This window comes from Emydura macquarii, unplaced genomic scaffold (genome assembly GCF_026122565.2).
Source record: "Emydura macquarii macquarii isolate MOO-44397 ecotype Brisbane River unplaced genomic scaffold, CSIRO-AGI_Emac_v2 contig_312, whole genome shotgun sequence".
Classification (NCBI taxonomy): domain Eukaryota; kingdom Metazoa; phylum Chordata; order Testudines; family Chelidae; genus Emydura; species Emydura macquarii.
In genome coordinates, this window is record NW_027130449.1 from 13,787,710 (window position 1) to 13,812,056 (window position 24,347).

The 24,347-nt window shown below is 60.4% G+C and overlaps 4 protein-coding genes across 6 annotated transcripts in view; 1 reads left to right on the forward strand and 3 right to left on the reverse strand.

The window, feature by feature from the left end:
- Positions 1 to 761: 761 nt before the first annotated feature.
- APOA4 (apolipoprotein A4) lies at positions 762 to 3,540 on the reverse strand. The gene is made up of 4 exons (XM_067562971.1): positions 3,516 to 3,540; positions 3,084 to 3,178; positions 2,548 to 2,674; positions 762 to 1,992 (listed from the first exon to the last, which is right to left on the reverse strand). Exons 2-4 carry the CDS (start codon positions 3,130 to 3,132, stop codon positions 1,065 to 1,067), a joined length of 1,104 nt encoding a protein of 367 aa, XP_067419072.1. The 5' UTR covers positions 3,133 to 3,178; positions 3,516 to 3,540; the 3' UTR covers positions 762 to 1,064.
- Positions 3,541 to 8,323: 4,783 nt separating this feature from the next.
- APOC3 (apolipoprotein C3) lies at positions 8,324 to 11,523 on the forward strand. The gene is made up of 4 exons (XM_067562984.1): positions 8,324 to 8,507; positions 9,362 to 9,427; positions 10,099 to 10,225; positions 11,169 to 11,523. The coding sequence occupies exons 1-4, from the start codon at positions 8,339 to 8,341 to the stop codon at positions 11,266 to 11,268; spliced, it is 462 nt and encodes a 153-aa protein (XP_067419085.1). The 5' UTR covers positions 8,324 to 8,338; the 3' UTR covers positions 11,269 to 11,523.
- A 1,527-nt stretch (positions 11,524 to 13,050) lies between these two features.
- Positions 13,051 to 16,327, reverse strand: APOA1 (apolipoprotein A1). Its single transcript, XM_067565972.1, has 4 exons — positions 16,233 to 16,327; positions 15,469 to 15,531; positions 14,791 to 14,944; positions 13,051 to 14,066 (listed from the first exon to the last, which is right to left on the reverse strand). The coding sequence occupies exons 2-4, from the start codon at positions 15,509 to 15,511 to the stop codon at positions 13,460 to 13,462; spliced, it is 804 nt and encodes a 267-aa protein (XP_067422073.1). The 5' UTR covers positions 15,512 to 15,531; positions 16,233 to 16,327; the 3' UTR covers positions 13,051 to 13,459.
- A 3,002-nt stretch (positions 16,328 to 19,329) lies between these two features.
- The window catches only part of SIK3 (SIK family kinase 3), a 131,889-nt gene continuing 126,871 nt past the window's right edge, over positions 19,330 to 24,347 (reverse strand). For 2 of the 3 annotated variants that reach the window (XM_067565938.1, XM_067565953.1), the window contains 4 exons: positions 24,184 to 24,347; positions 23,315 to 23,447; positions 22,250 to 22,420; positions 19,330 to 21,465 (listed from right to left, as the gene is read on the reverse strand). In XM_067565938.1, coding sequence (XP_067422039.1) covers positions 22,263 to 22,420; positions 23,315 to 23,447; positions 24,184 to 24,347 — 455 coding nt within the window. In that variant the 3' untranslated portion in view covers positions 19,330 to 21,465; positions 22,250 to 22,262. The remainder of the gene's footprint in view (positions 21,466 to 22,249; positions 22,421 to 23,314; positions 23,448 to 24,183) is intronic. The other variant, XM_067565945.1, reaches the window with a different exon arrangement.

Below are 24,347 nucleotides of genomic sequence, written 5' to 3' on the forward strand. Positions count from 1 at the left end.
TGCCCCGTTCCCAGGGCAGCCAGTGTCTCCGCCTGGCAGAAGAGGACACCTGGGAAACCCTGACCCACCCGGGGACAGAGGAGATGCCTGCTCAGGGAAGTGGCGTGGGGCAGAGTTTGGGATGCCCTAGAATTCACGGCTGTCAGGGCGCAGGGTGCAATTGTAAGGGGTCATTCTCAGGTGGGCAGGCCACAGGAAAGTTAATGCCCAGGGATGGTCTCTGTAAATCCCAATTAAAAGCATGTCCCCTCGGATTTAAACATCCCTCCGCAGCGTCTGTAGCCCAGACACAGCAACGGGATCTCCAACTTATTCCCAGCCTAACAGAGCGACTGTCTTGTGGACACCTCCCCTTCCCGGTTCCATCACCCAGCCTCGCCTCCCCCGCTATTCGTGACCATGCAGACCATCTTGCTTGGAGCAGGTCCCTTACCATGCCCCGCTACCCAGACCCACCTGCCCTCCCACTGGCAATCACCGGGGCACAGTCCTTTCAACTTGTGAGCTCAAAGAGAGAAAGAAACCAGCCCGTCTCTCTCACTCGCCCCTCATCCAGCCTAGTTCATCACCCTGCTTTCCTCTTCAGCCTCCCTGGAGTGTACTGGGCTCATTACTTCAACAAATTGGGCAGTTCCTCAAGCCACTAGAGCTGGGAAGGGACAGCACCTCCCCACCCCCAAGGAACACCCAAGGATGGGCCAGTAATAGCAGAACGAGCCTCTTGTTATTGGTCAGGCTAAGAAAGAGACAGAGTCGCCCTGTGCATTGCTGTGTTGCAGTTTTATTTCAGCAGGTACAGTAGGTGCAATTTTAGAATGAGGGCACGTGCAGGAAAGTCAGCAGCAGCACAGACAGACATCTAGCGTCAGCACGTGCGGGTATTCCTGGCTCAGGGTCCCTTTTCCTGCTCCGTGGCAGGCGCTGCGGAAGAGCCAGCATGCCCTGGGGCTGGTTCCATGGCTTTTCTCCTCTGGCTCGGAGGTAGTGGGTGGCTTGTGTGTACAGGGGAAGTGGGAGTGAGGAGGTGGTGCTAGGAAGCTAAGCTGAGTCCTTGGCGGGACCCCTCAGTTTTCGATCTGCTGTAGGGTGCTGAAGAAGGAGGCGACCTTGTCCCGCACGTCCTTCTCCAGGAAGCTGAGATGATCTTCCACTTCCCCAGCGTAGGGACCCAGCTTCTGCCTCATCTCCTCCACCTTCTGCACCAGCTGCTTGTTGAAGGCCTCTCCGTAGGGGGCCATGGTCTGGCGGAACTCCTCGATCTTCTGGTCCATCTGCCCGCTCAGCCCCTCCACGTAGGGGGTCAGGGACTGGCGCAGGCCCTCGGCGTCACTGCGCAGCTTCTCCTTCAGCTCCTCGGCGTACGGGCCCAGCTTCAGGCGCAGCTCTTCCACGTTGTCAGAGAGCATGGCCCGCAGCTCCTCCGCACCCTTCTGCATCTGGAAGGCCAGGCCCTCGATCTGGCGATTCAGCTTGTCCTGCACCTCCTGGGCATAGGGGGCCAGGCTCTTGCGCAGCTCCTCCACGTTCTGGTCTATCTTGACCTTGAGCTCGTCGGCCAAGGGCGTCAGCTTCTCTTTCATGCCCTCCACGTTTTTGTCGATCTGCTGCTGGAGCTGGTCGGCATAGGGGGCCAGAGCTGCCTGGAGGCCGTCCACGTTCTCCTGCAGCTTGTCCCGCAGCTCTTGGGCGTAGGGGGCCAGCTGCTCGCGCAGCAGATCCGCATTCTGGTTGACCTGGCCCCGCAGCTCCTCGGCGTAAGGGCTGAGCTTCTGCTGCAGCTCCTGGATGTTCCTGCTGATCTGCTGGTGCACTTGGTCGGCGTAAGGGGACAGCTTCAGGCGCAGCTCCTCCAGCTCTCGCTGGATCTGCTCCTTCAGCTTCTCCGAGTCCTGGCTCAGCTTGGCGTGCAGCTCGGTGGCGAAGGGGATCAGCTTCTTCTGCAGGTCCCCAGCGTAGGCGTTGACGTTCTGGAGGTTGTCCTGGAAGAGGGTGCTGGGGGCGGAGGGGAAGGAAAGTTCAGCGCCTCGAGCATCTTCAGTGGATTCACTGACCTCTCTAGCACTGCCCCCCGACCCCACCTGTGCCCTACAACTCCGTCTCATGCAGCTCCTGGCATTCCCATGGCACATGTCTGTGCTCTCCCCCCGTCGGAGCAGACCTTTCCCAGCCCGCAGCCCTTGGCTGCACACCCGCCTCTCAGTGCGGGGGGGGCGGGGGAATCATTGGCCTTTAAAGAACCCCGTTGTCTCTTCCAGCTACCCTGCGCCTGACGCTTTGGGGAAGGAGGGGCGTGTTTTCCTGGAAGCCCCTGGGCCCCATTGTTTCACAGGAGAGTGGGGCAGTGGGCCTGGCAGGCCATACGCTCCTCTTTCGTTGCTGCTTCGTGCTCCGGGGTTAGATCCCCCAGAACCAGTGCACGGAAAACAGACACCGTTCTCCCCATCTGTGCTAGCCCCAGGATCCCGTTCAGGGCCCGTCCCTCCCATTAGCCCTAAGCGTCCCAGCATCCCCCGCCCGTGTTACCCCCCGCGCCCAGCCTGCTCTCACTTGAGCTGCTTGCTGATCTCAGACTGCTGCAGCTGGTCCATCTTCTCCTTGGCATTGTCGCTCAGCTGGGTGAAGTAATTCCAGACCACATCGGCCACCTGCTCGGCACTGACGTCTGCCTGGGCCCCTGCAGAGAAACACGCACCCCCAGGCTCAATGCCACGCCCAGCCAGCCTGTGCCTGCCCTGGCCCCCTCCTCGTCTCAGGGGTTTCCTCGCCATCCAGACCCCTCTGCTGGGGTGCTCTGGGGATCCCCCAGCTAGGTGCCATCTCCCTTCCCCGGTGTAGGATGAGCTGGCCAGGCCTGGGAATACAAGGCTTTGTCCCTGTCCAGGCTCCCAGAGCATCCTAGACAGCCCAGTCACGTGCCCAGGTGAGGCCCCGCTCACTCCCTTCCAGCCGACCCTCCCCGGAGAGGAGCGAAGATTCCAGGAAGCCCACAGCTCTGCAAAGCAGGCGTCCGAGACGGGGACAGGAGGGGACCTGCCAGGGCCCCCCCAGCCCAGGGGGCTCCACCCACAGCCTCCCTCCCTTACCTGTGATGGCAAGGAGTGCCAGCGCGAGGGTGACGGCCTTCAGAGACATCCTGCGCAGCTTGGGTTCAGGGAACTGCCTGGCAAAATGAGCAGATCTGCAGAGACAAGAAGAGGCAAGGAGCCGGTCAGTGGAGATTCTTCCCCTCCGCTCGCCGGTCACAGCGCCGTTTCTTCCCGCAACTGCCGCAGACCCCCAGCGCCCGCCTCACCCACCCACTGACTCCTCTGGGCAGACCCTGAGCTGCCCGGCTCCCGGCTGCACCCGCTGTAGGATGCCTGGCAGCCTTTCCCCAGCAAGCCACCGAGCCGAGTACAGCCGGGGACAGGGAGCAGCGTCCAGCCGGCGGGGCGGGCCCGGATTCCTGCTGCAGCTCCCTGCTATTTGTCCAGAGGGCTGAGGCTGTCTGCTGCTCTCCCTCCCGGTCAGCTCACCTGTGCTGTTGTTCTGCTGCCTGTTGTGCCCTGCCGGCTTGTATTTATAGCACAGCCGGCGGCTGCCCCCGGCTTCCACGCAGGCTGGTGACAGAGTCCCCGGTGCTTGGACTTTAGCAAGGACTCGGCGTGGAAGCTCCTGACGTGTGCACGGGCGTGTCGCGTAAGGTGTAACGCCCCGGCAGCCCACAGGCCTGGGAAAAGGGCGAGGGCGAGCAGAACGGGACCCAGGCCGGGCCATGTGCTGGGCTGTGTCTGGGACTTTCCACTGCGTCATCTGCTGCACATTCTCCATCTCCCTCTGCCTCCTCCGCCGGGGACAGGTGTTGCTGATCAGCCCGACGGCAGACAGCTGTGCAGGGCTGGGAGGGGGCTGCCCCCGTAGGCTGCACCGGGAAAGCGCTTTTTGTTTCTCAGGGTCAGGTACCAGAACGAAGCACATTCAGCCCAGCTGGGCACAGAGGCCAGGCAGAGTCCGGCCTGCACGTCTTCGCAGCTGGCCGGAAAATCACTGGCAGCATCTGCTGAGAATGTGCTCCCAGAAACAGCCCGCTTGCCCCCCGACGTCCGCCACTGGTCGCACGGCCGTCAGGTTCCAGCCTGGCTTGCAGGGGTGCCCTGCGGAAACAGCTCGCTGTGCAGCTGAGACGCCCTTAATCCTGTCCCGGGGCTGCGGGGGGGGCGGAAGTGAGAGGGATGCGTGGGGGTGCCCGTGCGCAGGACTCTCAGGCTCTACGCATGGCTCCACCACTGACTCCCTGGAGCAAGGCTCCTCACCCGGCTCCGTGCCTCGGTTTCCCCTTCCTGTAACATGGGGCTGAGCCGCCCCCCCCCCCAGCCCTCGGCCGTCCGGGACATCAGCCTGGCTGATCGCTCGCCCTCATGGTTCCCCACCGAGGAGTCACTGGGCCAGCACCTCGGCTGACGGAAAGCAGCACAGCGGCATTGCTGGAGCTGCGCTGATCGCCACCCGCTGGGGCTCTGAGCCCACTGTGCATCGGGCCAAGACACCCCCACACATCCCTCGGGGGGGGGACGGGGGACAGACCCATGAGCCATTTCCTCCGGCATTGCCTAGCAGCGCCCCATGCCGCAGGGCCGCCGCCCCAGCTGTCCTGGACCAAGGGTCCCCGGTGGGTCGGTGGCCATGGGCTGGCAGAGATCCGGGGGCAACGGGCTCGTTCCCGGCCCTTGCCGCGCTGCATGTCCCGTGGGAGGAGGCTCGGGAGATCCTGGCAGACGCAGGCCCAGCCCCACAGTGTGCTTAGGCCAGTGTGTGGGAAGGCTGGGGCGTGGAGGGGGGTAGGCCAGGAGCCCAGCACAGAAAGAGACTAAGCCAGTGTGTGGGAAGCCCGTCCACTGCCAGGCCCATCGCCCCCAAGGCGCCAGCTCGCCCGGCGTCCGGCCTGCCAGGGGCCGAGGGGTGCACCACAGAGGGAGGTGTCAGCGCCCAGTGAAGCAGCTAATGGCACAGTAGCATCCCGCAGGAGGGGGAGATGTTTCCTGCTCCCGGCTGGTGCCCGAGGCAGCGTAGCCCTAGGAATCGTTAGCACAAGGCAAGCAGTGCAGGTGCCGGCTTGTATGGCATTGCCTTTAGCTTTGTCTCACCCGGGGCTCAGCCCAGTGCTGAGTGCCCATGGGGCAGGGACGTGGGGGGGGAATGCAGGATGAGGCCCAAGACGCGGTGCCCCACTCAGCGGACACAGTGCCCTGCACGCCATGGACGGTGAATGGGTTCAGCCTGGCCCGAGCCGCCAGGGCAGGGTGGGTTTGCTTGTGTGTAAAGTGGCTATTTGCTTTCCCGGCCCAGCACAGGGACCATCTCCCAGCAGTGACGGAGCCAGGCGAGCTCGCCCCAGGGCCTGCTCCAATGCTCGGCTGACTTCTGGCTGGGCTGCCAGGGTTGGATTGTGCAACATGGTCTGCGGGCGTTTGCTCACCAGATGCCAGTGTCAAAGTCCTGGCTTCCAGCGTGGTCCTGCCACGGCTGGGCGGGAGGCAAAGTCTGAGCGCACGTTGGCTGCACCAGGGGCTGTCTCTGCTCCACGCTTGCCTCGCGGGCGCAGGTACTGAATGAGGTCACTGTGGGTAGCCAGGTACGTGCTGTGTGTGACAGAACCGGACCAAGCACAGCAGAGGTGCGCTGCACGCACTGCTCCCGCCGGGCCCTGCCCAGACACCTCGGTCCTGATTTGCAGCAAGCACCGTCTCATCCATCCCAGGGTCCCAGATAGTGCTGCCGACGCCCCTCAGCCCTCAACCACAGCACCCCCTTCTCCCCGGCCCGTCCCCGGCACCCTAGGTCTGCCGATGCACCCCAAGTCCTGACCTGCAGCCTGCCTCACCTTCTTGACAATTATGCACCATTGTACGAAATCAAGGGTTGCGTCTGTCATGTGTCCAAAGTTGCACCAGAAACGGGCTGAGATGCAGCCCGTCCATTCTCCATACGAGCTCCGGCGAGGTGCAGCCAGCTGCCAGAGGCTCGTACGTTTACCCCTGGCATTGCCCCGCCCTGGAAACAAACTGGATCCAGAAAAAGGCAAAGCTGGTTCTCTCGGAATCTCTCTGTCCTGGAGAAACCATCGCTGGGCCAGGTCCAGAGCAGGACAGTTCCGGGCGCTGCAGGCCCAGGGGCTCGGCCAGCAGAGAGCAGTGAGCCCCTGGGACAGCGTCTCCAGCCGGGCACAGCCTCACAGTGCTTGCGCATCCCCAGTGCTCCCTGCAGCCAGGCGCTAAGCAGGAATACGCCCGCTGCGCCGGGCTCCTTCTCAGCCAAGAGCCCCCCCCACGCCCCCCGGGATTCCAGCCAACATCGGGGCAGCCCCAGCGCGCTGCAATTTCTAAGCATAGGGCACGATGCTCCCATAGGGCCCCCCAGGCCAGCCTAGAGATCACACTGATGCTTTCCGCTCATTGCAAGGCTGAGGGCCTGTCCCGAACCCGCCCCGGGAAAGTGCCCATCTCGTCCCAGGGGCTGCAGGCAGGCAGCGTGGAGCCGGTGTCTCCTTTGTGACCAGCCTGCATGGGGGCCTGCGGGCTGGGGGCTGACGATTTCCCACCCCCCGGAAGGCACTTGCTGTCCTGCCTGAGTTGCTGAGGGTCCCCTCGCCCTGTGCCTTGTGCCGGGGCCTGGCATCAGGGTGCGGTTAGGCACGGCGGTGGGGACGGAGCAGCAGCGAGAGGCCCGGGCGTAAGACAAGCTACCTCGGTGCCGCGGGGGCCAGAAACAGAGCCAGCCGGCTGGGCACAGCTGCAGGAGTCAGCGCCCCCCCCCCTTCCCCAGCAGCCTCCCCCCGAGTTTTGCCTGGTAACCTTCATGTTCTAATGTCTCCCCCAGCCTGCGTGTCCCAGCGCTTCCCAGGAGACACCGGGGATTGGCTCCCTGGCGTTAGCGCCGGGTCACAGTACAAGGTGACTGGGGCGACGGGCCAGCGCCAGGGCTCGGAGAGTCCAAAGAGCTCCGGCTGCTGCCCTGCCCTGGCTGTCGGAGGCGGCTCGTCTGCAGGCCTGACACCAGCCCGCTGGGACCCTGGAGACCTCTGGGAGGAAGATGCCGGCAGCGGCAGGACGAGGCTGAGGCCAGGCGCACAGCACTTGCAAAGCCTGCCGGGAGGCGCGGGAAGCTGGCAGGGCTGCGGAAGTGGCTCATGCGCCGTCCCTCCCCTCCCAAAGCCAGCAAGCCTGGAGTGAGAGACAGGCTGAGCGGCTTGGTACCGCGCGAGTGGGGAACCCAGGGCCCTGGGTCGCTGCTCAGATCTCCCCGTGGGGCGAGCCTCGCTGCTCCCTGCTTGCGTCAATGCGGAGCTTCCTGGGTCTGGCTGGCGGCTCAAACGCGCTGAGCCCAGGCCGGGGGGCCTTGTTCTGCTGCCCTCCGACGCCCACGGAGCCGGCGCTGCAAACCTGGCCCAAGCGCAGCCATGCTGGAGCCGCCTGGGCTCATTTCGGCTCGTGAGCGAGACAAGGGCCAGGTGTGAGGGGGAGGCGCGTGCCTGCAGCTGAGCCGGGCACCGCGTTCCTGCAGGGAAGCCAGCAGGGCTGGAGACGGGGCGTACGGGGGTTGATTTGGCCGGGGAGCCAGGAGGGCTGTTGCCTGGGTCTGAGCCAGAGGGTCTTCGGGGGCAGTGTCACCCTAGTCCTCCTCGCCCTCCCGGGGCAGCAGCGGGCTGGACTTGGGCCTCTGCCCTCCATGGGGGGGGGGGGGGGGGGGGGGGGTTGGCGGATGCCCAGCCAGCTCGTCAGTGGTCGGGCACCCCTGCCTCCCACGTGGCCCCTGCTGCCCCCTCCCCACTGCTGAGGGAGTGGCTGGCACTGCCCCTCCTGCCAGCCAGGACCACGGGGGAGTGGCCCAGGCCTGACCCGGCTCGTGGTGCCTTCAGGAGCCGCTCGGCCGTGCCCAGGGCCAGCCTGCCCACCAGGCGGAGCAGTCCCGTGTGATGTCTGCACTGCCATCCCCACAGCCTGCGTGGGGGGTACCTCGCCCCGACTCCGCCTGCCCCCAGAACCAGTCCCCTGCCTGGCCCGGCAAGCTGGACGCAGGCCATGGGTGTCTCTCTCGTGCCATGAACAGAGCAGCCGGCGGCCCTGGATTCAGCTGCAGGGGTGCAGGGCACGGCTCCTGGCTGCACTCAGCGGGTGCCCCCCAGAGCAGGGGCGAGCCGGATAAGCGGGCGGCTGCAGGGCGGGCAGCCCGGTCCCTGCTCTGCAGCGATCACCCCAGGGCCTGGGCAGCTGTGTGTGTGTCAGCCCACACGCAGCCTTGGCCCCCGGTCACCGAGGGATTTCTCAACTCCCCCAGGACGCCCTGCAGCCTGACCCCAAACATGCCTGGCAGCAAGAAAACGAGCCATAAATGCAACTCCCCTCCCGGGCCAGCCAAGCCGCCCGCTGACCTTTGCCCAAATGTCCCCTGGAGGCTGCACCTGGCTGGGTATAAAAGCAGGACGTGGGGACGCGAGCGGCTTAGCAAAGCCCAGCAAGCAGCGCCGCCAGGTAAGCCTTAGATCCTGGGCCGGGGGGGCTCGTGCCGAGCTGGAGGTAAGGCAGCGGCGCATCCTTGCAAAGGAAAAGCAGCCCTGGCCCAGGGAGCAAGCCCTGCTGCGAGGGGGCAGATGACAGGGAAAAGCCAGTTCTGCCCCTGGACCATGCCTGCTGCCTGCTGCGGCTGGAAAGGGCCTGGCCATGCTAGGTCTGTCAGCCACCCGCCCCCCCGCGGCTCTGCTGGGGGACGCTGCCAGCCTTCCCCCCGACCCACAGAGCTCCCCGCTCACCGGGCCGCGCGCCTGCCTCGTGCAGGCTGGGCCGTGGCGGGAGCTGGTGCAAAGAGGGGCCCCAGACTGTAGGAGCCCCGTCCAGATTGGCAGTGCCTCTGTGCACGTGGGGATGCAGCGTCTGCCAGGCTGGCTGCCCTGAGCTGATTGCTGCTGCCCTGGCCGGGGCGTGCCTGGGGAGATGGAAGGGGGCGCCTGTCTCTTCCGGTTTCCAAGCCGTGTAGCTGGGCCCGCTTGCCAGCTCTGGCCCCTAGGTCTCCTCACGGTGGCCGCCTGCGTCCTGCCTCTCCACGCCCCAGGCTGGAGCGGGGCCGGTGCTGGCACACGCGCTGTCTCGCTGGCTGGGTCTGGCTCCCGGGGACCGGCTGGGACTGTGTCCCCAGTGGCACAGCGAGAGGCCGGGGGGCGCTCACTGCACTGCACCCCAGCAGGGAGCAGGCTGGCTTTGGGTCCGGGGGGGGGGAATTGGGGCAGGAGCTGGGGGGGGGTGCCATTATGATGGGTGGGGTCGCTCTGCCCTGAGCAGCCCCGGGACGGCTGCTGCATCCCGTCACCGCTCTGGTGGTCCCTCCCCAGCCAGCACCATGAAGGTCCTGCTCCAGCTCCTGCTCCTCGGCGTGGTGCTCCTCGCTGCCACAGCACGTAAGAGCCGCCACCCCTGGGGGGAGGACTCGGGTCTCAGCAAGAGATGGGAAGGCCGGGCGATGGGGGCCGTGGGCCCGTGAGGCGCAGGAAAGCCCCCTGGAAGGGCCGTTAGTTACGAGCAGCAGCTCATGGAAACGTCAGGCCCAGAGGGAGCTCCCGGGGCCACCGAGCCCAGCCCCCGGCAGCGAGGCAGGGGCAGAGCCTAGCAGGGGTTTGTCCAGCCTGGGCTGAAAACCTCCAGTGAGGGGATCCCACTGGCAGCCTCCCTTGGGCGCCTGCTCCGGCACGTCACCCCGAGAGCTGCCAACCGACCCACACCCGCCCCTGCTGCAGATGACGCCCCTTGCTTCTTGTCCTGCCTCCAGTGGTCAGGGAGAACAGCTGGTCCCCGCCCGCCCTACAACAGCCCTCACCCTGCGTGCGGGGAGCCGGGTCTCAGGCCCCCTCACTCGCCTGCTCTCAAGACTAAACTGGCCCAGTTTGTACCTTTCCTCACAGCTCAGGGTTGCTAAACCCGTTATCATGGGTGTCGCTCTCTGCTGGGCGGAGGGCTAGGGCCTGCGTGAGGTGGTGGGGGGCAATGGGGGGCTGCAGGGAGCCCAGCGAGTGCTGGGAGCAGGGGAAACGCCCCCCCCTCCCCCTCCCAACGGCTTGGTTTGTGCTTGCAGAGTCCGCGGGCCCCCCAGCGGAGGAAACCATCGTGACGAAGGTGCGCGGCTACGTCCAGCATGTGGCCCAGACGGCCAAGGACGCCTTTACCAGGGTCCAGGAATCCGAGACCGCTCAGCATGCCAGGTGCCCCCCTCCCCACGCCTGCCCCGGCAGAGCCAGCGCGTGGAGAACCCTGGCGGGTGCTAGCCCGGGGCAGGGGCTGGGCTGGTGCCCAGCAGCCCTGATAGCTGCAGAGCTTGGCCCCAGTGAGAGGGAGTTGCGCCCCCCCCCCCCCAGCGAAGCCCTGTGCAACAGGCTGGGGCGACAACCCTGGGCCCAGGCTGCTGCTGACAAAGCGCCTGTGGCATTGAGTGTCCTGCTGGGACAGCACCCGCCTGATGCCCACCCTGGCGGCAGGTCTGCTCCCAGCGCCGCGCTGGAGAGGCAAACACCTGTCGGGCACTTGTACCCAGCTGCCGTTGCCAGGAGCTGGGGGTGCTGGGCTGGGAGAGGGAGCCCGCCCGCCTAGGCTGTGGGGTGCAGCAAGTCCCGCGCTCGCAGACTGCCACGGAGAGCAGAATGCAAACGGATGAAACCAGGGGTGTGGGCGTGGGCCAGAGCAAGGGGTGCAGGCCAGTCCCTCCAAGGACACAAAATACCCCCCGTGTGGGTCTCCTTAGTGGCAGCTCAGTGGGCAGGACAAGGCGTGAATGGGCCATGGAAAGATGGTCCCGCGATGGCCCCAGCGCCGTCACTGCTGCTCCCCCAGTGCTGCCCAGTTCCCCAGCCCACCGGGAGATGCTCCATGGCCAGGGGGATTACGCCGCGTTTCAGGCTAGGCAGTGTTTATAAGACCCGGGCCCTCTGCCGCAGTGTACCAGCTCTGCTTATTACAGTAGCATTTTATAGCACAGGGACATCCACACCCATGGCCCCACAAGCCCTCGTATGCTGGCCTCTCCCCTTTGACCCCTGCCCCGGTGGAATGCAGGGTCCCACGCTGAGAGTTTGGGGTATCTTAGCCCTTTGCAGATGGTCCCCCTTTTAATCCAGCCTCCTCCTCTCCTGTTTGTGTTTCATCCTTCAGAGAGTGGGTCAGTCACCGTTCTGAGGATGTACAGCATCTTTTGGATGTGTTAAAGGCCAAGTTCTCGGACATCTGGGAGTACAAGGCGCCCGGGCCGTGAGCCCTGCACCAGCCCGCCTGGTTGGGTTGTCAGCTGAGCGGCCGCAGGTGCAGGCTGTGCCATGCACATTGTCACCAGATTGACTCCCTGCTCTGAGCACTAAGCCCAGCATCCGTCCAGCCAAGCGCTTTCCCACCTGCCTCTCAGTCTGTCTGTCCAGTCACTCAACCTCCACTCAGCGTGGTGCTTTCAAAGGTTACGGCCATGTGGGCACAGGAGTTCTGCTACCAGCTGCCGTGCAGGGCTGGGGGGGGGGCGGGGGGGTTCTTATAAGCTCAAAGTTCATCATGTTTCTTGCAATAAAATGAAGTAAACTTGAGATGCATTTGGTGGCCTTTACTGGAGTCCTGCAGAGTGTGGACGCAGCTTGTGCACAGCAAACAGGCCTTCCACACGCAAGCACCCCGTCTTGGGGAAGGTGCGTGCATTCTCTGTGCACGCAGAGCCACGGCTGCAGCAGGGGGTGCACACTGCCTGCACAATAACCACGCTCGGGGAAAGGAGAGACTCGTTAGAACCAACTGGGCTTTGGGAACGATTGCCCAGAAGGGGATTTAGCTGGCCAACGAGCCGCCAGGGCCAGGACTCCCAGGCCAGCCCCCACCCCAGCCCCCATCCCAGCCCTTCAGCTATGCACTCAGACCCCCCTCCCCCCCCGCTTGGCACCTCCCAGGTAGCTGCATGGAAGTGAAGATGTCACCGCATGCCCCCCCTCCTTGTGCCGCGTGCTGCTGGGGTACCTAGGAAACGCGGCTGCGTTGCTAGCAAACCCAGGAAAGGTGAGCGGGGTGCGACGGTTACCCATGGGAAGCTGGCCCCAGCGGGAAGATGCTGCTTTGACGACGCCAAGCGCGGCTGAAGTCAGGCAGGGGCAGGATGTGGGTTTGTCTGAACCGCCAGCAAGCAGAGCTGGGCGGGCGGGCGTTGCATGCAGACCCAGAGCCGTGCAGCACACAGCACCGAGCAGCCGGGCCCCCCGGGCTCATGCCCCAGCAGGCTCAAAAGCAGATGGGAACAGAGCCAGCTACAGGCAGGACTGCCGGGCTGCCGGCCGCTCTTTGAACGGCAGTGGCTGAAGAGCGGGGCGCAGACCCGTCAGTTTTGACACCCAGGGGCAGCTGGCACCAGGGCCTGGCCTGAAGCCCCCTCTGGGGCGAGTGGCATTTGATGGCTGCTGGGCTGCGGTGGTGGGGTGGGGGGTGTGTGTCCATGTAACCACGAGGGGGCTGCGCAGCACACGATCATCATCCCAGCCCACTCGGCTCTGGTGAGGTCCCAGCTGGAGCAGGCAACCCTCTGTGCCTGCCCTGCCCTGGTCCCGGCCCTCAGCCCTGCCCTGCTCTGCTCCGTGACCAGCCAGCCCTGGCCAGCTGCGACGCCCCTCGGCAGCAGGTTTGGAACCGAGCAGTGGGTTCGTACCCTGTGCTCCATGCACAAGGGACACCGCTGAGCCTGAGGGGCTCCTTCCCCCGGCCCCGCACCCGCTTCTCCCACTGGGTCTCAGATTGGGCTGGGCTTTGAGCCAGGGCTCCCCACGGCCTCCCTTCCCCTAGCCCTCCCTCCCTCTTCCTGCCCCCCCCCCGACATCCCTTCTGGCCTGCACCGCCCTTCCATTCCCACTGCCCTGCCTTCCAGGCATTGACCTCCAGCCCATGGCCCCCCTGCACGCCCAGAGGCCCCCTCGTGCTCTTACGTCTTCTCCACCCCCTACCCCCCCTGTGTCCTCAGCTTCCCATTTGATGCTCCCTCCCCCCAGGGAATCCCCTGCAAACAGGCTCCCAGTAACTTAAATCACTTTTATTTGCCAGAAGAAAGAAGAGTTTTGCCAAGGGGGGATTGGGGCAGGGGAACTCCTGCGTCTGGAAGAGGGAGAAGAGCTCTGGGCAGGCCCTTCCCCGAGGAGAGATCTTCGTGCTGTGCCGTGAAGCAGCTCCCCAGAGCCTCCCTGTGCTGATTTCGAACCTCGCTCCCCCAGCAGACCCTGGCTCTGTGGCGATGGATCATTAAGTGACTTTGGGCCAGAAAAAGGGCAATGCTCCTCTGGCCAGCTGGGCCCAGCGCTGGGAGAGCCGGCACAGCTGGTGCCTTCCCCCAGGCAGGAGTTCGCAGCACTGGAACGCAGGGCAGTGGCAGATCAATCAGGGGCTCATTGCGGCGAGGGGAGGAGGTGTCAGTCCTTGGCCCGGCGCCGTTACTTGGCCTTGGCCATGGTCTTTCGGAGGTCGTCCAGCAGGGTCATGAAGCGGGTCTTGAGGTTCTCGGCATAGGGGGTCAGGCGCTCCTTGAAGTCCTGCACGAGGGGCGCGACCTTCTCCCGGAAGGCAGAGAGGTGCTGGATCACCTTGGCCTGGTACTCGGCGGCCTGGGGGATGCCCTTCTCCTGCAGCTCCTGCAGCTTCGCGCTCAGCTTCTGGCGCAGCTCATCGCTGTAGGGGGCCAGGTTCTTGCGCAGCTCCTCCACGTGCCCGCGCAGCCGGTCCCGGGCCTGCTCGGCCACCGGCGCCAGCTTCTGCTGGATGTCCTCCACCTTCTGCTTGGTCATCTCCTTCAGCTCCTCACCGATGGGAACCAGCTTCTGGCGGATCTCCTCCGCCTCCTCCGTCCACTTCTTGTAGAACTGCTCCAAGAAGGGCTGGATCTTCTTCTTCACCTCCTCCATGTCCCTGGTCAGCTCCTGCCGCAGGGCCTCCGAGTCCTTCCGCAACAGCTCCTGAACCTCCTTGTAGTAGGGAGCCATGTCCTCCTGCAACTTCAGAGCTGCCACGCTCAGCGAGTCCAGGTTGTGGGCCAGGTTCAGGCTGCGAGGGAAGACAAGGGGGCCAGGGTTACACGCTGCTGCAGGGCCCCTCTCCTGGCACAGGCCCTGGAGAGGCAGCCTTGTTCCCAGCAGGGCAGGGAAGGGGCAGCAGGCAGATGGGCTCTGCTCCCAGCCTCTGCCTGGTCATGGGACCAACGTGGCACTGTCTGAGCAGCACCCTGCGAGCTGGGGACGCCGGGGCGCTAATCCCGGCTCTCACAGCGCCTCCCTCGTCCTGCAGCTTCCAGAGGGGTCACTCATTTCAGGTGTCCAGCCTGAGCGCGCCCAGGGCCGCAGCATGGTTCACACCCCAGCCCTGGGTGGAGCCAATTGTAGCTTCAACCTCTGCCATGCCTCAGTTTCCCCTGATCACCCAGGGGTGACAGTGCTCTCGGGTGGCAGGAGCAAGGGAAGTGCTACACCCACCACAAAGGTGGGGGCGGGGGGGTCACAGCTGTCAGCCGCCGTGCAGTGAGAGCCAGGGGGCCCCCCACCGTGACGGCAGGGATAAACCACAAACCCCCACCCCTGGAGCTAAGAGGGGATCACCATTAGCTGCTGGGTCCTGGGGCCTACAACACATGGTTGAGCAATTCCCATTCCAACCAGCAGAGGGCAGTGGCAGCCCGTGGGAGCCGGCTGCGGAAGCGGGGGCACCCCGGCTGGCAGCCAGCCTGGTGCTGGAGCGCCGAAGCGCCCGCTCCTCTCCGGGGCCAGCTACTCACTCGAGCTGCTTGCCGATGGCGGAGGCCTCAAACTGGGCGATGGCTTCCTTGCCACTGGCCTTGACGGTCTCCAGGTAGACCTGGATCATGTCCTTCAAGCGATCCACGGACGTCTGCGGGTCCTCATGCTGCCAGAAGTAGCGGGCCTGCGTCCCTGCAAGGGAAGGACAAGGGGGCTCAGGACGAGCTCCCGGAGCCACCCCGCGGCATTGCGGCGACTCGCCGGCTGGGAATTCCACCCCACACCAGCCCGGGGCTAGAGCCGGCAGCTGCTGCTGTTCCAAGCTCCCGGCCGTCTCCGATTGCCCTGGGCAGGGAGAGGTTCCCGGGGCGGTCTGGCCTGGTTTTACACATCTGTTTTGCAGCAGGTTCGGGGCTGGGGCCTTCCCCCAGGGGCAATGGGCTTTCCCAGCCCAGCCAGGATTGCGCTCCCTGCTGCACACATCCGCATCGCTGCTGCCTGGCTCAGCCCGGCCCCGGGAGGCTTTGGGAGCTATTTACTGCAGCCTTTTAAAGTCACTCCAGGCTGGACGCCTCCTCCACAGGCTGGGGGAGCCACTGCCCTGCCTTTGGGGACTTGTGTCACCTGCCCTGCCTGCACACGGCTCCTCCGCCCTCCCCGGCTGGAGACTGTTCGCCGGCACCCCGCTTTCCGGCTGGGGCGGGTCGCGGCCCTACCTGTGAGGAACACCAGGGCGAGGATCACAGCGACGCCTCTCATCTTGGGCAGCGGCTCTGCACCTGGGAAGGCAAGAGAGCTTGGCTGAAGTGAACCAACCACCGAACAGAGCGAGGTGACGCAGGGCGACAGGCACCAGAGGGACAAGCCTGGCCGTTATCTCCCCTCCATCCCCCCGGGGAGAGCCACTTACCCGCCTGGCATTGCCCCAGGCGGCCCCTCCAGCCCCCTCCTCGGGCAGCTGGGGGCTCTGAACCGGCCTGATAGGAGAGCCCACGTCACAAAAGCCACGGGGCGCCTTAGAGCGGGGCGAGCCAGTGCCCTGACGGAGGCTGTGGTCCTGCATCCTCAGCGGGGAAGCTGCCCCCCCAGGATACCGTCCTCATGGCCACCTAGTCCCTGGCCTCCCAGCTGAGGCCGGCAGCAAAGGGCAGATGAACGGAGCGAGGGTTTGTGCTGGTTGAATTCTCCCAGGGCGAGGTCAGGGCATCGCCCCCACCCCACCACTGCCCACAGCAAGTTGCAGTCGAGGGACATTTCACTCGCCCAGGACAGAGCGAGGCCACGGCTGCAGCAGCAGCGCAGGCTACATGGGGGGGGGGGGGGGGCGCACACGGACGACACGACACCCTGGATATCCCACAGCACCCGGAGAGGACGGGCGGGGCGGGGCAGGGCAGGATTCCCCAGCCAGCAGCTCTCAGCTCTCACAGGAACGATTCCCAGCAAGTCACACTCCCAGCGGGGCTGGGGAGGCTCTTACCAGCTTCTCCTGCTGTTGCTGTTGCTGCTCCTCCTCTTCCAGTGTGGCTTGTGCTTCCCCAGCGCTGCTATTTATACTGGAGAGGGGATTTATCACCCCAGAGAAGTCAGCTGCTCAGGGAAGCACTCCCAAGTTCTGATTATGTGGCGCTGAGAGTTCAAGGATCGAACACATCCCCGCTGCGGACGGGTGCGATCAAGGAGCAACTGCCTGGGAGGAGAGGTCAGAGCAAACAGGCTCTCGCCGCGGGAGCGAGCCTGTTTACACTTGGGATGACCCAGATTGGGAGCCCCCCGCCCCAGGCCTCTCAGATGCCCCTGGGATTTGAGGGGAGCCAGGGGACAAGATTTGCATCCTCAGGGATTCAGCCTTGTCCTCGCAGACACCTCAGGCCTCTGCCCATTTCTTTTGAAACAATGAAACCTGCACTAGCCCCCACATACCCCCCATCCCACACCAGACTCGGGCAGTGCTGAGCACGAAGGGCTAAAAGCCTGGAGTACCAAATACCTCTGGCCTCCCTTTACCCTGCCCTGGCCTCGTACAAACGCCCACAAGTTGCCAGCCTCAGTGAGAGGACGGCTCAGCCCGAGGACAACTTCCAGGAGACTCTCTTGGCTAAGCCAAGCCACCGAGCTATCCAAAATCCCAAGGAACACGGCGCCCTCCCCATAGTGCTTCCCCTTTTTTCACCCATCTAAACTGACAGGATTCCTCACAGCCAGAGCAGGAGGCAGCACTTCTCGGCCTCCAAACTTGTGGAGCGCCCCACGGACGGCCTGGTCCAGCGGTCAGCTGCCTGCCGGACGGGCAGTGCGGAGAAGGGGATTTTCTGTCAGCCCCTGGGAAGCTGCCTGGCCATTGGTGCAATCTGACCCAGTCGCTTCATTATCATCACACCGTGGGGCCGGCTGGCTCCTGCCTTTCTGGTCTGGCTCAAAGAGGAAGGGCATCGGGACGGGGTGGAGCTGGGGGCAGTCAGGACAGCAGCTGCCCCAGCCACACCAGTGCAGGGGATGCTCTGGGACAGTCACTCCCTCACCCACCAGCCCAGGGACAGATCTTCCCCAGTGGAGTTTGGAAACTCCAGCTTCAGTCTGACAGCCTCTCTTTATTCTTGCCCTGCAGACGTCATCCACCCTCCAGTTGTGAGCGCCCGTCTGCAATCCAGGCTGGCTCAGGCTGACCGCTATTGGCGTGGTGCAGGCAGTGATTCACCAAGGGACTCCCTTCCTTCGGTGTTCGGCTGGAAGTAGATGGCCCAGCGCAGGGGCTTGGTGGAACAGGGGGGACAGCTCCACTGGAGGGAAATGCCAAACCAGGGAGTCGTTACAGCACACTGGAGTAACCCGTGTCCAAGGTGGGCCAGCACATCCCCAGTCACTGAACTCCTGCGGTTTCAGCTGTGTACGTAATTCCCTTCTCCTTCCCAGAAGGGTGTGTCCTATTCCTGGTGCCATGCAGCTGCCTTGCTGCACTCCTGAGGTGGCTCCGTTTCAGTTACGGGTTAAATCTCTCTGGGCTCCCAGACTCCATTGACCTGGCAGCTGTCTGCTTCTCCCACTCTGGTTGGAGGCGAGACTCGGGAGGGCGGGGGGGTGCCGGAGAGATGGGGAGAACGCATGGCCACCGTCCCTCACTGAAGCTGTGATACAGCAGAGCGATCACAGGAGAGTTAAAGAGGGGTAAGAGAGGGAACGTGCAGCTGAAGCTGTAGTTTGGCCATGCTAGGGTAGGAGAAGCAGCCCCTAGGATTGGGTTTGTCATCAAGGGAAGAGAAACTGGGGAGAGAAAGCAAGTGATAATGGAGAGGATGCAGAGGAGAAAGCAGCAGTGACCCCACCACAAGCATGAAGGTCTGGCCAATACCAATAAGCAGCTAGAAGGGATTCTGCGGTGACAGCCCGACAGCTTTTCTATCATTCTAACAGGGAAAAGTGGAGAGGGCAAGGATCTCAGCAGCCTCTGTGCTTTGCAGAACCCAGCCTCACCCTGCACTGCAGACCCTGCATTCGAGTTGCACAGTTCTGCTGTTCACGGGAGTATTCGCGTGAAACCCGGCACCGGGGCTGGCACCTGCGCTGAGGTCCCCAGAGCAGCGGGAACTCCTGCCCAAGCACTACCCGCACAGCAAGAGTCTGGAGATACTCACAGTAGCTGCAACACTTAGGATCTACAACGTAAGCGTCAGGCAGGGCACTATCAATTCCTGCTCTGAATCCATTTGCTTTAGGCTGCATCGTCTCTGCAGGGGCAGGGCAGAGAAAGGAGACATTTCAGAGAAGCAGATCAAAGCACTGACCAGGAACCTGAAGGCTCTATAAATGTAGGGACTCCTGCATCTCGTCCTCTGAAGCTGATGTTCTGCTGGGATACATTGGGTGGGGAGACAGCACATGCAAATCCTGCCCAAATCTGCTGAGTACGTTTACTAACCAAGCAGATAAAATCTCATACCAGAAGACATGGAGCTTCTTAAGTGAAGACTCTGCTGCCTTTAAAAACAATTTGGCTGCTTGAGGATGCATGATGAAGTGTGTCCATTGACAGTCGATGTATTAAAGATCATCTAAGTGCTTGTTCATTTGGAAAGAATGGGCAAAGACCTCCAAGACCTTCCCACCCTGACATCCCCTTGCACTTCCCTACACCCCGCCCTGACCACGCACCTTCCAGTGGTTTTCCATTTGTGGACTCCTAAAACATTTTGAATGGAGGTACAGACCCCTTTGGAAATGTCAGACACTCTGCAGACCCCCAGGGCTCCACAGATCACAGATCACAGGTTGAAAACCACCATGTTACTACGTTCCATCCTGAGGTGTTCAGCTCATATTGGAGCTGTACTCAGCCGGTCGAGGGGGTCTGTTTCCGGGTGAGACACAGAATGGGGGCTCCAGCATATTTCAGCTTTGACGGGTCAGGAGATCACCAGCAAGGGTGATTTCATGCGGCAGGTTGGAAAACAAACAAACATCAAGCAACTGGAGAACAGCCAACAGTCGTTTTCAGCTTCTGGGACGCTGTTCCAAGAATCCAAGCTGCGCTGGCTTCTCCTCTGCATCAGATATTGAGCAACAACATAAACGAGATCACATCAGATCATAATCATGGTTTTATTTGTCATGATCCCACTGTCCAACTAAGTTACTAGTTGCAAGTGACCCACAAAAAAAATGGACTAAAGGTTTACTGAAACTTGTTTGTTTTTAGTCCAGCATAAATGAGGAAGAAAAAATACTTCGGACATTTCCAAAAAACAGAAATAATAGCAAAGTATATTAATATACATTCAACATATACTGCGCGTATTGATTACTACAATACAAAGCAATGATAAAAAAGTGTGATACTGCGAAATGGCACGGTTAAGCAAGTCCCTGCTTTTTCTTTTGGATGGCTACTATAGGGCGCTGTCAACTCTCCCAGAAATACAGTGTCATGTAAACAAAAAGGAAAACAAATAAAAGATACAGAGCAATGTCAAAAAGGCTTTCAGTGTTTCTTGGTACCTTCTCGCTGAAGTCCAGCAAGCCCTGTCTGGGTCCCCCACCCCCCCGGAACACACACCACCTATTTTACATGGTAAAGAAATGTAACTTGACAACTACACACCAACAAAAGCAGAATGACACTAGGCTTTCCGTAGAAACGTTGACCTGGGAGGTAAGGAGGTGATGTTCATCAGTTGGAGATTTCTTCTTCTTTTCTTCTAATTGCAGGTCCATTTATGACAATTGCTGGGGGGAGGGTTGGGGAAGAGATGGTGATAGCAAATTAACCTTTGCCATGCTGGTCTCACACTTCCTTCTGTGCAAATTCAGGAGGGTTGGGTTGATTTTTCCTTTATTTTTATTTTTTTTTAATTCCAAAAAAAGTGTCAATAGTAGGAATTTTCAGTTGTAGCTTTCAAAGTTCCCAAGGCAATGATGACACCAAAAACTCCCTTCGCCCCAACCACTGGAGGGGGCATTGGTTTCTATCAGTCAAGGAAAGAAATGGAAAAGAAATACAAAGAAGAGATCTATGCATGTCTGAATTTGTATAAAGGAGAACACCACTTCTGCCACTGGCACAAGAGAAAAAACCAGTCACAATTACAATGTCGTTAAAAAGAAATAAAATACTTTGAACAAAAGGTGCAAGTCACAATTCAAATAGAACAGAATCTAGTTAAAAATTTCTCTCAAACAGAAATTCCTTTTGTCTTTTATTAATAATAATAATAATAATAATAATAAAACAACATTTACCATAAAACAATTCTTACATGATCAGGAGGAAAAGCGAGGAAAACAAAGTGAAACAACCTGTCCTCTCTACTTTAAACTGAAAAACATTTTGTAAGAAAGGTCGTACATGGGTTTGAAAGGAAAAGGTATTAAAAAAGGAGGAGAAAAGAAATGATCTTTTTAGTACACTGACAAAAAAAAAAGAAAATAAAAGCAGACAAAGATGCGAGACACCAAGCGTATTGCACCACTGCGGGGTGTTCTAACCATCCATCGGAAGAACCAGTGGGGTGGAGAACGCAATCTGCTCCACATGTCAGACAGGGGTGGGTTGGAAAGGCTGGAGTTGGGGTAAGGGAGACGGAGTTGCTCTTGCACCAGAGTAGCTCTGGGCCCCGCTATCAGTTCAGATGCAAAGAATGTGGAAATGAAACTACAGCGTGGCCTTCAGCTGCCCTGGGGGCGTACGCTGGAACCCTAGAAAAACGACTATGGTTTTGGACTTGGTTTTCAAGAGCTCTGCTTATTGCTCGCCAAAGGACAGAACTTCCAAATCCCTCCCTGCCCCTCGCTTCCCCTATTTAGGCAGGCTCCAGGAAGGCATTTGTCCCATCCTCTCCTACTTGTCCCCACAAAAAGACGATGACGGACAAGTGTTAAGAGTGGGGTTGGATAAAGGGGGGCGGGGGGAACACTTGAGTCCCCACCATCTGCGACTGCCTGGCCCTTTGCATTTAAAAACCCCTCCAAACCCAACAGAAAACTCAAGCTCCATTAATCCTTTCGCAAAGTGTGTGGGACTCATGTTCCCTGGTTAGTTCTGTGACCGCTGGAGTTACAGGCAAACATGAAAGAACCCAAAGGACCAACGCATTGAGGAACTGAGTATGAGGAAAGGAGCCATGATACTTCCGTGAGAAATACTATGGCGATTTGGCGCAATGCTGCTAGATACTGTTGGTTTAAAATGGACCTTTTCATTTCAAAGCTGTACACAAAACCTGGGAGAGAGAGAGAGAGAGAAGAGATGGAGATGTGTTAAATGCCAGGACAAGACACAGATATTGCTCCTTAAACAGCCCTCTTGTCCACCCCATGCTCCAGCCTGACGGCCAGCTACACGCCCCCGAGCGTTTATGCGGCCACTGCCACCAGGGGCTTGAAAGAAGAGGGAGCAGGGCACCAGGAGGGGCTGGGCACAGCCCCCGGGAGGTGTGCTCACTGCTCCATGCAGCTAACAGGCTCGTGGCAGATTGACAGACTGCCATCTTGAGGCGCTGTGTCCTTCCACCGACAGCAGCAGAGGATCCTGAAAGCTGCCCCTCCCCAGGAAGGAGAGTCGCTCACAAGGCAGCTGAGCAGAAAGGGATGAGTCACAGAGAACATGTACAGCTGCCCCCCGAGGAGGCGGACGGGCAATGTGGAGCCCACCGTCCCCACCCATCACAGCACAGACAGGCGGTATTGTGGCATGGCCTTGTTCTTGGACAAACTACAGAGACCTTCTCTCTCCTGAGCTCCCACCCAAAGAGCATACCAAGCAGAAGGGGCTGAGCCGCTACTGCCTGTCACCAGCAGCAAGCCTAGGAGGGTGGCACTGTCCCCGGTGCAGCCAACTGACCCACGGAAGCTCAGCAGCGACATCCTTGTCTGAGACTTCATTCCTAGAGACCCACAGCTTTGTCTGGGGCTAGCTAGACAGTGGGCTGCTGGCACTAGAGATCTACCCTAGCAGCCGGAAAGGGAAAGGCTGAACTTAGAGGAAAAAAAGAGGGAAATACTCACTCCCTTCTTCCTGTTACACCCCAGCCTGCTCCATGCCAAAGGGCACCTCGGGGTGCTTGTAGCTCAGGAGGACGTCTGTAATACACGTGGATGGGTAACAAGAGGTGTTTAAATGCTGGCTGCCATCAGCTAGAGTTGGGTGCTCTTGGCCTTCCAAACTTTCCCCACACTCTGCAAGACCAAAGAGCAACATCAGAGTTTGTAGGTAAGAGGGAGAAAGCTCTCACGGCTGCTTGGACGGACACTGGAGTCTAGTCAGGGCCCAGGAGAGCAAAGTTGATTGGAGCGTCTGCCAGAGGGCTCAGGCCAGGCCTGGAGAGCGGAGTGTGGGTCAGGGCTGGCAGACAGGACTGTCTCTCATTTGAACAGGAAGTCATTGCAGTGAGCATGACATGAACCCAGGACTCGGCCGATGTCACAGCTACACAAGAAGTCACACTGTGCTTTAAGTGCTACAGCCCAGCTGTCTCCCTGCTGCTCAGAGCCTACGGGAGAGGAGATGAATACGGATCTTGAGAAAAATGGAGATGAGACGCATGTCTGGAAATTTACCAGGAAAGGATTCCAGCCAGTAGCGTGAGCTTCACGGGAACCCAGGATAAGCGTCACTAACAGGGAAGCCACCATGTGTCTGAAACTGCAGCACAACCCACAATGACCAGCTTCTGTAAGTACTGCACCAGAAATAAGCTCTGTGGGGAGGTGGGTAACAGTGGCTAGCGCTGATCAGGGCAAGCTTCCCACACACACAAGACCAATACACCTCAACACTGACCTGCAACAACTCCTGATCTTTCAGCCTCCACAGCTCTGCCTAGGCACGTCTATTATTCCAGCCCGTGGCCATGCTTAAACAGAGAATGCCAACTGTACCGTACTCTAGAGTAGAACAACTTGCTGGCACTGGGCACATGAATACCAACAGCGGAGAGGTGACTCTGCGGTATGGACCCACATCTGATAGACCAGGATAACCAACTCAGTGTCACTTCTGACCCAAACCAGACTGCAGCAGAATTAACTCATCTCTGCAAGATGCCTGGTCAGCCCCAGGGAAGTCCTTACCCTCGCTCTCCCTGGCACGTAGCTGCTGGCTGGCCATTAGCGATGACTGGCTGAGCACTGCATCAGACATCCGAGCAGAGCTTAGTGCTTTTCCAGCCATTAAACTCATTCCAGGCAAGTTCTCCAGCTGCACCTGAGGAGATGGCAGAAGGAGAGCTCCAGTGAGACACAGCAGTGGCACCACAATGCTCCCCTGGGCCCAAAGGAGATGTTCACAAGTGCTTCACGTTTCCTTCCAGCACACTACTAAGTGAGAAGGAAAGTTACACCGGGGCTTGATTAGGACAAAGCTGCTTCCTAGCCCCAAATGGCTGATGTACAGAGTACTCAGCACAGCTGCCCTTGCTCCTGCTCCTCAATGGCTGAGACTGCACAGCTAGGCTGGTCCCCAGTACTGCCTAGCCGGCAGTTTTGTTCTTTTGCCGTTTATAAGACACTCTGGGCTGTATTCATCCCTGGTGCAATTCAAATGTCTTCAGCAGAGACATCCTAGGGTGCATTTGACCCTGCAGGAAAATATCATAGAGCTTATTTAATGGATACAGTGGACTTGAGGATATGTGGGTAAACTGGGCAACACTTGGTTAGCCACAGGTGGGAGATTTCACTTCTGGGTTGGTCTCCGCTAAAGTCACTTGAAATACCTACATGGTGCACAACGAACATGCAGCTGAGATGTTCCAAAGGCACGGGGGGAGCATGTTATCACATTGCTCTGCACAGCACTGGATTCCAAGTTAGCCCCACAGCTTTAAGGTGGTCTGTACTGGACTAGCGGGTGGCCAGTTGGACAGCCCTAGAACGCACACATCATAGGACGTTTTACACAGTACAGAAGGCCTGGCAGCCATGAACCTTTTCAAACCTACATAGGCATCATCGCTGTTCTGTATGGTGTGATGTCTCTGCAGAGTCCTGGGCCTGTTGTGTTCAATGGAAGCTGGTCTTGCAGAATAACCCAATCCATTATGATCGGGCATCTCCAGAGCTTGTCCAGGAGAACTTCTGTCCATACAATTCCCTACAATGGATT

What these genes read in the sequence shown, in the direction of transcription:
- APOA4 (XM_067562971.1), bottom strand. Translation starts at nt 3,132, where the DNA reads ATGTCTCTGAAGGCCGTCACCCTCGCGCTGGCACTCCTTGCCATCACA. An exon ending in GGCACTCCTTGCCATCACAG is followed by an intron (nt 2,675 to 3,083) that starts GTAAGGGAGGGA and finishes GTTTCTCTGCAG; the next exon opens with GGGCCCAGGCAGACGTCAGT. An exon ending in GAGATCAGCAAGCAGCTCAA is followed by an intron (nt 1,993 to 2,547) that starts GTGAGAGCAGGC and finishes CTCCGCCCCCAG; the next exon opens with CACCCTCTTCCAGGACAACC.
- APOC3 (XM_067562984.1), top strand. Translation starts at nt 8,339, where the DNA reads ATGCCTGGCAGCAAGAAAACGAGCCATAAATGCAACTCCCCTCCCGGG. An exon ending in CCAGCAAGCAGCGCCGCCAG is followed by an intron (nt 8,508 to 9,361) that starts GTAAGCCTTAGA and finishes GTCCCTCCCCAG; the next exon opens with CCAGCACCATGAAGGTCCTG. An exon ending in GCTCCTCGCTGCCACAGCAC is followed by an intron (nt 9,428 to 10,098) that starts GTAAGAGCCGCC and finishes TTGTGCTTGCAG; the next exon opens with AGTCCGCGGGCCCCCCAGCG.
- APOA1 (XM_067565972.1), bottom strand. Translation starts at nt 15,511, where the DNA reads ATGAGAGGCGTCGCTGTGATCCTCGCCCTGGTGTTCCTCACAG. An exon ending in CGCCCTGGTGTTCCTCACAG is followed by an intron (nt 14,945 to 15,468) that starts GTAGGGCCGCGA and finishes CTTCCCTTGCAG; the next exon opens with GGACGCAGGCCCGCTACTTC. An exon ending in GCCATCGGCAAGCAGCTCGA is followed by an intron (nt 14,067 to 14,790) that starts GTGAGTAGCTGG and finishes CTTCCCTCGCAG; the next exon opens with CCTGAACCTGGCCCACAACC.